At 34.7% G+C, this 15,365-nt stretch overlaps 1 protein-coding gene across 4 annotated transcripts in view; it reads right to left on the reverse strand.

Moving 5' to 3' along the window:
* The window catches only part of PKN2 (protein kinase N2), a 171,422-nt gene that overhangs the window by 82,770 nt on the left and 73,287 nt on the right, over positions 1-15,365 (reverse strand). For all 4 annotated transcript variants that reach the window (XM_019919811.3, XM_073787614.1, XM_019919810.3 and 1 more), the window contains one exon: positions 574-759. In XM_019919811.3, coding sequence (XP_019775370.2) covers positions 574-759 — 186 coding nt within the window. The remainder of the gene's footprint in view (positions 1-573; positions 760-15,365) is intronic.

Raw genomic sequence — 15,365 nt, forward strand, 5'->3', positions numbered from 1 at the left:
TCTCTCTAGATACAGGAAAGCAGAGACATACTGTACTAGGCTGAATTGTCACATGCCTTTTCCACCAGTTGTATAATTACATCATAGTTTATGATTACTTTACAGTGTCTCCAAAGTACTTCATAAACCTCTCCCATTTTACTTTACCACCTTTACCCACTGCCCCATTTCAGTTTACTTCTGGGACCCAGTCCTAGTTAAACATGTTTAGTTCAGTGGTTAGCTATCAAAATTTCAACGTTAGTTTAGAGGTGTCATTATACCATTAAAAGAATCAAGATGTGACACAAAGAGTTTGACATAAAGATGTTCAATATTTCATTATTCCAAAAGAATTAATGTTATATGTCATTCAGTTTTCTAACATATTTTCAGCAGGGTAAATTTTGTAGTCTTTTAAATTTTCCTGTCATTATAGCTTTTGATATTTTAAATTTAAATTATGGAAATCATAATTTTAAAGTTTGTTGTCCAACTCTAACTCGTCTCACTCTTCTCTGTCCCCACTGCTCAGCCCTTTGTATAGGTCCTTTAATTTGTTACATGATTGATAAAAAAATCTGATTACTGAACTGGATAAGTCATCGGTTTTTAGGAGATTTCGACTACTTCCACTTTTACTTTTACTCGTTCTGCTCATGAAAGATGATCTGGTTTCACTTGGACTCCAACCAGGTAGTGCAACCGATGCTGCTTTTGACCGTCCGGGGACATTCTCTAGGATATCTTGACAGCCCATTAGACGAACTTCCAAAGTACCTGTAGCATGAACAAATATCAAATAAGAAAACATCAATACTCAACATATAAAATGATGTCGTTGTTACCTATTCAGAAATAGGGGGGAAAAATATCTGCTAAAATAACAAAATCTCTTCTTCCAGAGCATCTTCGAGGTAACTATCATCTTTACTGCTTTATTTAGAGAAACCTATTAAAAATTCTTAATTAATTAAAACAACTATAAAAAAATGTATAGAAAGAACAGCACCAGCTGTCGGGCATAGAACAAAACTAGTTACTTAAACTTCCTGTGTATCTGAATACTCATTTCTATAATTCCATGGAAAAATTACAGAATTATGTGGATAAAACATGTGGGAGGGAAACATAAAACTAAATAATATGCCTACTAAAATAAACATAAAGAAATTAGAAACAAGGAAATCTGACAATGTAAATAACAGTTGTGTTTAATAGTTATATAGCTAACACAGGAAAGGACTATAGGGGGTTTTTTTTGGCATAAGTAGATGGAGTTCTGTTCTATTTGAGATGTAAAATAACATTATCTTCTCACTTTAATAGTTTAGTTAGTCAAATAATTATGGGCTATAATTATCTAAGCATAAAGTAATTATAATTTCCTTAGGCAAATACAAACTAAAAGTGTTCAAATGAAACTGAGGAACTGTGAGCTTAGGCATCTGGAGATATGGCTTTGTCATCATTTGGGCTAGACTTAGTGTATTAAAATTTTAAATGGTGCCTCAGTATTAAAATTTTAGATACTGCCCATAGTATAGCACTTTAGAAAGAGTATTTCCTGGTAGAAGCTGTCCTATTAAACTTAAATAATTAAAACTTAATTTTTTAATTATTTAAAAGTAACCAAAGGACTCTTTCAACAAAGTAAAAAAGTCTGTATTTAATCTCAACTCAACCAAAAAAAAATAATCAGACAAAAAATATGAAAAAAACAGTGTTAAAGGAAAGGGACATCAGGCAATGAAGAACAGTGATCCCTGAGAGAAGAGTCCTAAGATTGCTTACTACCTTGAGAATATCTAGGACACAGCACAGGGAGGGAGAACTCAGGTGGAGCCAAGTGGACTACCTGAGTTAAGGAGACAGAACTGAGAGTATTGAGGCTGAACTGACTGAGGTGGCGAGATTTCACAGGCAGAGTAAAGGAAAAAATACAGCTGTCCAGAGACAGAATCCCTGAGATGTGCAGAAGGTTCTCCAGACCAAGTCTTCAGTCTTGCCCCAGGAGTAGAGAATAGTTACCCTTAGACTAAATGATGCTCTAGTCCCACATAACAAATCTTAAAAGCATTACCCAAAAGATCAAACTGTTTCCAAGTAACCTAACTATGACCCAGAACAAAGCTCAAAAATATTTGTAATATTTGTAATATTTGTAGGAATACAAAAATACCCAGCACCTAACAAGCTAAAATTCCAAATGTCTGGCATTTAATCAGAGATTATCAGGTATATTTGTTTTCTATTGCTGCATTACCAACTATCACAAATGTAGTGACTTAAAACAACACCCATTTATTATCTAACAGTTTTGTAGGCCAGAGTTTGAGTGGGCTGGTCTGCATTCTCTGTCAAAGATCTCATAAGGCTGAAATCATTGTGTCTGCCAGGCTAGGCTCTTATCTGGAAGTTCTAAAGAAGAACCTGCTTCTAAGCTCATTCAGGGTATTGGCAGAATCTAGTTTCCTGCAGCTGTAAGAATAGGGATCCTATTTCCTTGCTGGCTGACAGCCAGGGGCTGTTTTCAAGTTCTAGAGTGGACCTGCATCCCTCGTCATGTGACCGCCCCCCCATCTCTATGCCAGCAATGGCACATAAAATCCTTTTTATGATTCATATCTGACTTCCCCTTCTGCCACTGGCCAGAGAAAACTTTCTACTTTTAAGGGGCTCATGTGATTTTATTAAGCCCACCCATATAACTGTCCTTTACGATAACTCAAAGTCAACTGATTAGTAACCTAAATTACATATGCAAAAATCTCCTTTGCCATGTAATGTAATATTATCACAGAAGTGATACCCCATCATATTCATGGGGGAGGGATTCTGGGGGTCATTCTTAATATTCTGTCTATCACACCAGGGAAGCAAAGAAACAGAAAAGTGGGACCCATTAAAAAAATAAAATGAAAACCAATACAAAACTGATATAAATGTTAGGATTAGCACACATTCACACAGTTATTATAAATATATTCCATCTGTTCAAAAAGTTGAACAGGGACACTGAAGAAGTCAGAAAAACACAAAACAAATTTCTAGAGATGAAAATAACATTGAGATTTTTTTTAAAAACCCCAAAACTGGATGGGATTGGTGGCACATTACACATTGCAAAAGTAGAGGCTACTGAACTTGAAGCCAGCGCAACAGAAATGATCAAAAATAGAAGACAGAAAGCAAAGATTTGGAGGGCAAAACCCAGCACATATGTGAGCTGTGAGTTTAACTTCTAGTGGCCTAATACATGTGTACTTGAAGTCCCTGATGAAAAGCAAAGAGGATAGGGAACAGAAAATATATTTGAAAAAATAATGACTGAAAAATTGCCTAATGTAGTGAAAACTATAAACCTAAGAAGTATCCAAGAAGTTCAATGAACACCGAGCAAAAGAAAAATAAGTAAATTACACCAAAGCATAACATAATCAAATTTCTCAAAACAAACAATAAGAGAAAGTATTAAAAGCAGCCAGAAAAAATGACATGTACATATAAGATTAGGACAGCAGCACATTTCTCATTAGAAACAATGAAAGCAAGACAGAGAAGCAATATCTTTAAAGTACTGAGGAAACAAACCATGAACTTAAAATTCTAAGTCTACTGAAAATTTCTTTCAAAAATGAAGCTTTTTCAAATATAAAAATGGATAAAGAACCCATTATCAGCAAATTACCATGTGATCCATCCACACAATTCCTAAGTATTTATCCCAGTGAAGTGAAATCTATGTTTACACAAAAACTATACAGGGATCTTATTAGCAGCTATATTTGAAAAAAGTACAAAATGGAAACAACCCAAGTATCAATCACAGGTGAATGGATAAACTAGTTATGGTATATTCACACAACTGAATACTACCAATAATAAACAGAAAAGAACTACTGATACATGCAACATAGACAAATATCAAAAGAATTATTCAGAGTGAAATGGCCAGATTCCCACCCCCAACAAAAAAAAGAGTATGCACTGTATGATTCAATTTATATACAATTCTACAAAGTGAAAACTAATATCTAGTGACAGAAACAAGCCAGTGATTGCCTGGGGACAGGTGTGGGGAAGGAAAGCATGAGAAGAGCAAGAAAGAGAGATTACATAGAGGCACATGAGGATACTTTTGGGGATGATGGATATAATTATCTTGATCGTGGTAATAGTTTCAAGACTTTAAATAGATGACAAAACTTGCCAAATTATACACTTTAAATATGTGCAATAAAACATGTTCTAAAAACTGGATATTGATAATGGTGGCTCAAGTATATGTATTTCCTAAAAATTTAAAACTATACTTGAAATCGGTGAAAATTTATATACTATAGTGTATAAATTATGTCCCAATAAAGATTCTAAACATGAGGGGAAACTTCAATCTTACGTTTGGTTAGGCTATGGAAATCTTATCTTACTGTAAAGTATTAAGGCAGATTAAGTATAACGGAAATCATTTCAATTCTGGTTCAAAAGAAGCAACTTGTGTCTGTGTGTTTTATTTGTTTTTTTGTTGTTGTTAAGGTAGCAAACTTAGTTCATTTCCACTGTAAATGCTCAGATGTAAAAGTCATCCTGGGAAAACTGTAAACATCTGGTTACTACTTCAAACCCCGGTAGCATATAGCTTATTAAAGATTTTAGTAATTTCAATGTATTAGGAGATGACAATGTTCAACACCTGCTTTCATTTGGAATAAAACCTGGAGGGATTTAAGATCTTTATTAAGTATCTAGAAGTTTCTTTCTTTTATGAGGTGACACAATTGCTATTGCATATAACCATGTAAGAAGTGGCTTAAAATTACATTTTTTACTTTTATGACCCATAATATGAAATTTTAAAAACAAGCAAATCCAAAAAATAAATGTTTGTATTCATAAGCAATAGCTAAAATTCCATTAGGACTAAATACTTTTTTATTTCTTTTAACTTTCTGGAAAAACTGTTTTATATCAATTTTACTAATTCAGTATTTCATCTTGGTACAATTAACTTTTCTTTAATTCTGAGGAATCTTCTTTTATAAAAACTAGTAAATGTCTCAAAATTTGGACTAAAAATTAAATTATACTTTATATCAAAGTAATTTGCAAATTTTAGTATTATAATCATACAACCACGAAAGAAACCAGAGTATAAATGAGATAAACCACAAATAATAGCATACAGTAAAAACTCAGGCCAGTAAATACTCCTACTACTTATCTATGCTAACACTTTATCATGTCTAATCCTTTATTAATACCACTACTATTTCTCTTCCTAGTTAACTCCATATTTAGTTTAAGGTCTGGTAGATAAAGGAATTTTAAAAAAAAATTTTTTTTAAATTTTTAAAGGAATTAAAAAAAAAATATCTTAAGAATTATAAGATACTTACTTTTAGACTGGTGATTTACATCACTATGAGTAAAGTTCATTAAGGGAATGAAGAACAAGGAAAGAGAGAACTAAAAAGAGGTTAAAGAGTTGGGAAGAGCAGCCAACCAGAATAGAAAAGGAAAATAATTTCCAGCCATATCAGCTGATTTTCAAAAATGCAGCTTTATTACTTTTCTAAAGTAACAACGATATTTTAACCAATAGATCATTCTGAAATTCTTGAATATTAAAAACATGTTCAGCCCTGAGCCATAAGATGGTGAAACTTGGATGTACAGTCCCTGCCTTATTATCAAATGACATTTACCAAATATCTACTGAGTGTATAAAGTATCTTGTGATAGGGGTTAAGATTACATGTAGGTAGACGACAAGGTCTTCATAGGTCTATATCCCAGTTTTGATTTAAAAAAAAAATAGTAAGAAATGGATAATAAGTCAAAGACATTAAATAGGCACTCTGCACTAACCAGATTAATTGTAATAGAAGATTCATGGTAGGAGTTATAGAAGATGTGGCTGGAAACATAAATGCTTTATTTTATTTACTTATTTTTTTAATTGGAGTACAGTTGATTTAAAATGTTGTGTTAATTTCAGGTGTACAACAAAATGAATCAGCTATACATATATATATATCCACTCTTTTTGGATTCTTTTCCCATATAGGCCATTATAGAGTACTGAGTAGAGTTCCCTGTGCTATACAGTAAGTCCTTATTAGTTATCTATTTTATATATAGTAGTGTGTGTATGTCAGTCCCAATCTGCCAATTTATCCCTACTCCCCCTTTCCCCCAGTAACCATAAGTTTGTTTTCTACGTCTGTAACTCTATTTGTTTGGTAGATAAGTTCATTTGTACCCTTTGTTTAGATTCCTCATATAAGCAATATCATGATATTTGTCTTTCTCTGTCTGATTTACTTCACTCAATATGACAATCTCTAGGTCCATCCATGTCACTGCAAATGGCATTACTTCGTTCTTTTTTTATGGCTGAGTAATATTCCACTGTACATATGGACCACATCTTCTTTATCCATTCCTCTGTTGATGGACATTTAGGTTCCTTCCATGTCCTGGCTATTGTAAATAGTGCTGCAGTGAATATTGTGGTGCATGTATCTTTTGAATTATGGTTTTCTCCAGATATATGCCCAGCAGTGGGATTGCTGGATCATATGGTAGCTCTATTTTCAGTTTTTTAAGGAACCTCCATACTGTTTTCCATAGTGGCTGTACCAGTTTACATTCCCACCAACAATGTAGGAGGGTTCCTTTTTCTCCACACCCTCTCTGGCATTAACTGCTTATGGATTTTTTGGATGATGGCCATTCCGACGAGTGTGAGGTGATACCTCATAAGATAAATGCTTTAAATAATAAATATTTAAAATACAATGGAGAATTTAGAACAGAGGTTCCCAAGCTTTCTCGTTTCATGATACCCTAATGTCTCAATTTTTTCATTGTGCTTCTAGTCTGAACAATGTACCTAACAGTTCTGTTTCATAAGATATTGTAACAAATTAATAACTATTTGAAAAATAATACACGTAATTTGAAAGAAAAAAAGTAATCTTATTTCATTCTTAAATAACCATGATCACTTCCTAATGAGATGTGTGTATCTATTGGGCACTGTGTAACTTATCAAACTTTGGGATTAGATTTGAAAGTGCCACCCTTATCTTCTATTCCACATTGATTTCCCATAGTATTTATCATTATAGCAGTGAAGGAAAAACCAGGAACACCCAGCTTCATCAATATGTGACATAATCAGAAGGCATGTCATTCGACCTAATGCTGAAACTCCAACTACCTTGAAGCCAGTAGATTAATGATGATGGTAGGAAGTGAAGTAATACTGTGTTTCCCTCAAAAACTTAAAATATCCTGTTGTACCCTTGTGAATTCATTTTGGCATCCCAGGGTACCTCAGATTTAGGAACTCAATTTGGTAACTGCAGATTTAAACTGATCTTAATAGTGGCAACAGCATTGTTCAACTGTAAATTTCTCCTTCAAGGTTGAATGTAAAAGTCTGCCATAATATAAAGCTGATTAATGGTACCCAAAAGTACTAAAATGTGATAGTATGCTATGCAATTCTGAAGAACACTTTCATATCCTCAAAATATTTAATGACGATTGTTTTTAAGGTAAAGCCCTCTCTGACATTCATATTGATAAGATAATTTAAGGATTCCTGGAGAAGAGGGAGGCCTGTGTATCAAAAATATGCCACATTCACATGGGCCATAAAAACCTTTGTAGGTAATGGTAAGAAAATGCTAGAGTTGCAAACTCCAAAGGCAGTTTCTCCACAGGAACACAGGAAAACAAACAAATAAAACCGGGAAACTACTTATAATCAACTTGAACAAAAATCTGGGAAACAAAGGTTTACTGCAACCAAACAAATGCTTGATCAAAAAATGCAATGAATACTTGGTAGGAGAGCTTTCTGGCATTTTACTTTATCTTTGCTTCATCCCTCCTCCCCCCAACCCCTAATGGTTTGGTGATAGTCCTGAAGATAGCAGGCTGCATTCCTGGTACAGGGTCCCAGTGCCAGAGGGAGCAGAGAAGACTTCATACTCAAAGAACTGTGGATGCCTGCTTTGACCTCTCTGAAGGCTCCCTGAAGGACTAACAGAAAGGGTATGTCTTTTTTTCACCTAAGAAATCTCTCAGGACAGAGAAATAGCTAAGTGGAGGGCATTTAAAGGCAAATGAAACAACCACTGAAGCCAGGAGCAAAGGATATCAGTTGTCTATATTGTTTAATAGACAGCCTAGAGTCTTGGCGAAAAGCTAGGGAGTAAACTGTTTTAAGGAATAAGAGCTTTGCAATGTTTCCACGTGTTACTGGAAAACTAGAAGGCTAGATGCAAAAGGAGACATACTCAGAAGAGATCTGAAAAGGCCCTAAGCTCTCACATCTGGCAGATCTTCAAGCTCTGTGCAAGCAAAGGCAGAGTTACAAAATGCCTGGGTGAATGCTGAAGGTATGCCTTGGCACACAAACACAGAATTCAGCTGCAAACATGGCAAATTTTCTTTCTGCTTGCAGGCATTTGGAAGTCCTAGCCACAGCAATCAGAGAAGAAAAAGAAATAAAAGGAATACATATTGGAAAAGAAGTAAAACTGTGACTGTTTGCAGATGACATGATACTATACATAGAAAATCCTAAAGATGCCACCAGAAAACTAGAGCTAATCCATGAATTTGGTAAAGTTGCAGGATACAAAATTAAGGCAAGAAATCTCTTGCATTCCTATACGTTAACAATGAAAGATCAGAAAGAGAAATTATGGAAACAATCCCATTTACCATCACAACAAAAATAATAAAATACCTAGGAATAAACCTACCTAAGGAGGCAAAAGACCTGTACTCGGAAAACTATAAAACACTGATGAAAGAAATTAAAGATGATACAAATAGGTGGAGAGATATACCATGTTTTTGGATTGAAAGAATCAATACTGTGAAAATTATTACACTACCCAGAGCAATCTACAGATTCAATGCAATCCCTATCAAATTACCAAGGGCATTTTCCCCAGAACTAGAACAAACAATTTTACAATTTGTATGGAAACACAAAAGACCCCGAATAGCCAAAGCAATCTTGAGAAAGAAAAACGGAGCTGGAGGAATCAGGCTCCCTGACTTCAGCCTATGCTACTAGTAATCAAGACAGTATGGTACTGGTACAGAAACAGAAATATAGATCAATGGTACAGGATAGAAAATCCAGAGATAAACCCACACACCCATGGTCACCTAATCTATGACAAAGGAGGCAAGACTATACAATGGAGAAAAGACAGTCTCTTCAATAAGTGGTGTTGGGGAAACTGGATAACTACATGTAAAAGAATGAAATTAGAACACTACCTAACACAATACACAAAAATAAACTCAAAATGGATTAAAGACCTAAATGTAAGGCTGGAGACTATAAAACTCTTAGAGGAAAACACAGGAAAAACACTCTTTGAAGTGTTTTGAAGTGTTTGAAACACTCAAATCACAGCAAGATCTTTTCTGACCCACCTCCTAGAGTAATAAAAATAAACAAATGAGACCTAATTAAACTTAAAAGCTTTTGCACAGCAAAGGAAACCATAAACAAGATGAAAAGACAACCCTCAGAATGGGAGAAAATATTTGCAAATGAAGCAACTGACAAAGGATTAATCTCCAAAATATACAAACAGCTCATGCAGCTCAATATCAAGAAAAACAAGCAACGCAATCAAAAAATGGGCAGAGACCTAAATAGACATTTCTCCAAAGAAAACATACAGATGGCCAAGAGGCACATGAATAGATAGATGCTCAACACCACTAATTATTAGAGAAATGCAAGTCAAAATTACAATAAGGTATCACCTCACATTGGTCAGAATGGCCATCATCAAAAAATCTACAAACAATAAATGCTGGAGAGGGTGCAGAGAAAAGGGAACCCTCTTGCATTATTGGCGGGAATGTAAACTGATACAGCCACTATGGAGAACAGCATGGAGGTCCCTTAAAAAACTAAAAATAGAACTACCATATGACCCAGCAATCCCACTACTGGGCATATACCCTGAGAAAACCACAATTCAGAAAGACACATGTACCCCAATGTTCATTGCAGCACTATTTACAATAGCCAGGACACAGAAACAACCTAAATGCCCATCAACAGATGAATGGATAAAGATGTGGTGCATATATACAATGGAATATTACTAAGCCATCAAAAGGAACCAAATTGGGTCATTTGTAGAGATGTGGATGGACCCAGAGTCTGTCATACAGAGTAAAGTCGGTCAGAAAGAGAAAAACAAATATCGTATATTAATGCATATATGTGGAACATAGAAAAATGGTACAGATGAATCTATTTCTGCAAGGCAGAAATAGAGATGCAGACATAGAGAATGGACGTGTGGACACAGAGGGGGAAGGGGAAGGTGGGATGACTTGGGAGATGAGGTTTGACATAAATACACTACCATGTGTAAAATAGATAGCTAGTGGGGACCTGCAGTATAGCACAGGAAGCTCAGTTCGGTGCTCCGTGATGACCTAGATGGGTGGGATGGGCGGGAGGGGGGAAGGGAAGTCCAAGAGTGAGCGGATATATGTATACATATAGCTGATTCACTTTGTTTTACAGCAGAAACTAACACAACATTGTAAAGCAATTATACTCCAATTAAAGAAAAAAAAAAAGTCTGTCAAAACACTAGTTGACCACTAACTTAATGGAGACTTCAGTGACCACACATGACAAAAAATACAGTCTTTAGCAAATAAAGTCACTAAACAACTAAACCCTGTTTCAAAGAGCAATAAGAAATTATAGAAAAGGGGAGTATCTTCCAGTTACACATTATAATACTCAACATATCCAGCTTTCAATAAAAAATTATGAGGCAAGCACAGAAATAAGAGAGTATGGCCAATTCACAAGAAAAGCAGAAATTCACAGAAACCATCCTTCAGGAAGACATTGGATTTACTAGACAAAGACTCTATACCCACTGTCTTACATATGGTCAAAGCTTATATGTGGTCAAAGACCTAAAAGAAACCAAAAGGAAAAAGACAGAATAGTATTTCAACAAATAGGGAATATTAATAAAGATAGAGAATTTATAAATAAGAACCAAATAGAAATCCTGGAGTTGAAAAGTATGCTAACTGGAATTTTAAAAGTTTACTAGAGATGTTCAACAGCAGATTTGAGCATCCAGAAGAATAAGAAAACTTAAAGATAGTTGAACTGAAGTATCCAGTCTTAGGAACAGAAAGAAAAAAAATGAAGAAAATTCAATGTAATTCTATGTTACTTCAATAATTGGGGAATGAGGGACATTACATGAAGGGAAACATTGATAGGAACTACAGCTGACTTCTCATAATATTGGGTTGGCCAAAAAGTGCCTTCGGTTTTTAAATAAAAATAAAAGACACATTTCACACTTTCACCAAGAACTTTATTGAACAACATATTCACCCTTTTGTTCCACTACCTTCTGCCATTTTTCAGGCAACTTCATAATTCCATCTTCCCAAAATGTTTTATCTTTTTGAGCAAAGAACTGTTCCAGGTACCTTTTACAGTCTTCCAGGGAATTGAAATTTTTTTCCATTAAGAGAATTTTGTGAAGACCTAAATAAATGGAAATATGAAGGTGCAACATCTGGTGAATACAGCAGATGAATCAGAACTTCCCAGCCAAGCTGTAACAGTTTCTGCCTGGTCATCAAAGAAACATGCGGTCTTGCATTATCCTGATGGAAGACCATGGTGTTTTCTGTTGACTAATTCTGGACACTTTTCATCAAGTGCTGCTTTCAGTTGGTCTAACTGGAGCAGTACTTGCTGGAATTAATCGTTTAGTTTTCTGGAAGGAGCTCATAATAGAGGACTCCCTTCTAATCCTACCATATATACAACATCACCTTCTTTGGATGAAGACTAGCCTTTGGTGTGGTTGGTAGTGGTTCATTTTGCTTGCCCCATGATGTCTTCTGTTCCACATTATTGTACATATCCACTCTTCATCGCCCATCACAATTTGTTTTAAACATGGAACACTTTCATTACGTTTAAGTAGAGAATTGCAGGCAGAAATATGGTCAAGAAGGGGTTTTTTGTTTAACTTATGTGGAACCCAAACATCAAAGCAATTCATATAACCAAGCTGGTGCAAATGATTGTCAACACTTTATTTGGTTACTTTGAGTATGTTGGGTATCTCCCGTGTGGTATAACGTTGATTCTTCTCAATTAATGTCTCGATTTGATCGCTATCAACTTCAACTGGTCTACCTGACCATGGAGCATCATCCAGTGAGAAATCTCCAGCATGAAATTTTGCAGACCATTTTTGACATGTTTCATCAGTCACAGCACCTTCTCCATACACCACACTGGCATTTCAGTTGTGTTTTAACCTTTCTTGAAATAATAAAGGATAATATGCCAAAAATGTTGTTTTTTTCTTCCATCTTCAATATTAAAATGGCTACACAAAAATTCACCAATTTTGACAAGTCGTTTTTAAAATGCAGGCTGATATAACAGCTGCACATACAAGCTAACAAAATTGTTTTGAATGAAGTTAACGACAACTAAGTGCTACTAGAGCCATCTTATGGAAAAAAACAAACAAAACTTTTGGCCAGCCCAATACAAAGAGGAAAGCTAGAAGACAATGAAATCACATTTTTAAAGAGCTGAAAGGAAAAAAACACCTATAAAGGTTTTCTACCGACAATATTCTTTAAAAATGAAGATGAAATAAACAAGAAAAAAGTGGAAAAATTAGACTCTACCACATCTTCACTACAATAAATGCTAAAAGAAATGGCTAAGGGCTAAAGGAAAATTCTAACAGGAAATCTCAAGTACAACAAGAATAAGTGAAGAATAACAGTAAGGATAAATGAGCCATTAGATATAAAGAACAATGTTTTGTTTTGTTTTTGGAAAAATACTTTGTAACGAAGTAAATTAGAGTTGACCCTTGAATAATGTGGGGGTTAGGGGAACTGACCCTTCTTGCAGTCGAAAATCCACATGTAACTTAACAGTAGGTTCTCCATATCTGTAATCCCACACTCACAGATTCAATTAACCACGGATCATGTATATCCTTAAAGTTCTTAGCTCTTTAAGTAAAAACAACACTAGAAGATGTACAGTGGAACCTTGAACAACATGGGTTTGAACTGTGCAGGTCCACTTATACATGAATTTTTTTTCACTACATATATAACTACAGTACTGTATGATCCACAGCTGGTTGAGTCCACAGACATGGAGGGCTGACTGTGAAGTTATATACAGATTTGTGACTGCACAGAAGGTTGGTGCTCCTAACCCCAGTGTTGTTCAAGGGTCAGCTGCAGATTAAGGCACAGGTAGAAGTAAAATATATTACAATGAGGATAAACAGGGTGAAGTGGAAGAATTTGCAAATATTTCTCCATAAAATTTTTAAACAGATTTGGAAGTAAGAGAGTACACTGTGATCACAGACTGTAATAAGTTCAATATGCATACTTGAATCTCTAAAGTAAGCAATAAACACACCACACACATGCACAGGCGTAATTAAAACACTGTTATGGGACATGAAAAGGAATAATGGAACTATTTGCTTCAAAAACAACTACAAAGAGAAGGAAAGGATGAACAGAGAAAAAAGAGTAAATGCAATTCAAACATCAAGAATTGAAGAGTTAAATAAATATCAAAAATAATATTAAAAGGACAGTTTATAAAGGGTACATGGAAACTTTTGAGGGTTGATATGACAAAAGTTATCAAATTGTACATATCAGATACGTGCAGTTTATGTATACAAATAAAGCTGTTAAAAAATATAAGACTAACAACTTCAATTAGATTTTCAGGTTAGATAAAAAGAGACATCTATATGATGTACATAAAATATATCACTTTAAGTAGAAAAGAACAAACAGGTTGAAAATAAAAGGATGGAAAACTTCATTAGGTTAACCTTAGGCATAAAAAGGATAGTATGGCTCTACTAATATCAGACAAAGTAAACCGTAAGTCTATTTTCAGAGATAAAAGGAAATATTTATAATGATAAGAGTAAGTTGATCAGTAAGACATAAAACTAAATGTGTATGCTACTAATTAAAAACAAGACAAAGCAAAGCAAACAGAAGGTAAAACTCAATAGACTTAAAAATGATTTGCAATCGACCTAACTAATTTGATACCTGGCTTAATCTGTTAAGAGACTTCATGAGAACTTCTCTTTGAGCTCTACTAAAGATAGGTTTTGGGAGAGATCTTGGTGTTCATGTTTATGAACAGGCTCATGGGAAGTTGCTGGTGGGAGGACTCCCTGAGTTCTGCTGCTTGTCTCTGCTTCATAATATTTGATATTCATGAAAGCTGATGCTTGTTTCTGTGTTTACATCTGTCTCTGAGCCCCCCTCAAAATGTCTGTACATCAATAAACATTTGTTCTACACAAACAAATAAACAAAAAAAACCAGAGACTAGGCGATTTCTGGGATACCATAAAGACTACAAAAATACACATTATGGGGATCTCAGAAGGAGAGAAGAGAGAAAATGGCAGAAAGAATATGTGAAGAAATGATGGCAGAAAACTTCCCAAATCTGATTAATGACATGAATCTGCACATCAAGAAGCTCAAAGAATTCAAGTAAAAAAACTCAAAAGAAATTACCATTCTGAGATGCATTATAATCAAATTGTGAAAACCAAAGACAAAAGGGAATATTGAAAGCAGCAAGAGAGAAGCAACTCATCACTTAGAAAGAATCCTCAATAAGTTTAAAAGTTGATTCTTCATCAGACAGCATAAAGGCCTGGAGGGACTGGGAGGAAATTTTTAGAATGCTGAAAGAAAAAAGCTTGTCAACGAATTCTATACATGCAAAACTAACCTTCAAAAATGAAGAAAATAAGCGATTCCCAAAAGTTAAGGGAGCTTATCACTAGTAGACCTTCCTAGAAGAAATGCTAAAACAAGTCAACCAGATTGAAATGACAGGACACTAGACAGTAACTTGAAATCACAGAAAAAATAACACCAGTAAAACTAACTAGGTAAATTAAAAAGCCAGTATTACTATATTTTCAATTTGTAACTTTGTTTCCTGTATGACTTAAAAAACAAATGCATACAACAATGATTATAATCTAATATATAATAATATAATATAAAGGGCACACAATGTATAAAGACATAATCTGTGTCAACAAAAATATAACGATGGGGAGGCACAGCTGTATAGGAGCAGAGCTTTTGTAGGCTACTGTGATAAATTTAGGTTGTTAACTGTAACCATTAGAGTAACCACTAAGAAAGTAATTTAAAAATACACAGAAAAGGGGGAAGAAGTCAAGATGGCATTGTGGGAAGACACAGAGTTAGCATCTTCCCACAACTAG

This window comes from Tursiops truncatus, chromosome 1, assembly GCF_011762595.2.
Source record: "Tursiops truncatus isolate mTurTru1 chromosome 1, mTurTru1.mat.Y, whole genome shotgun sequence".
NCBI lineage: Eukaryota > Metazoa > Chordata > Mammalia > Artiodactyla > Delphinidae > Tursiops > Tursiops truncatus.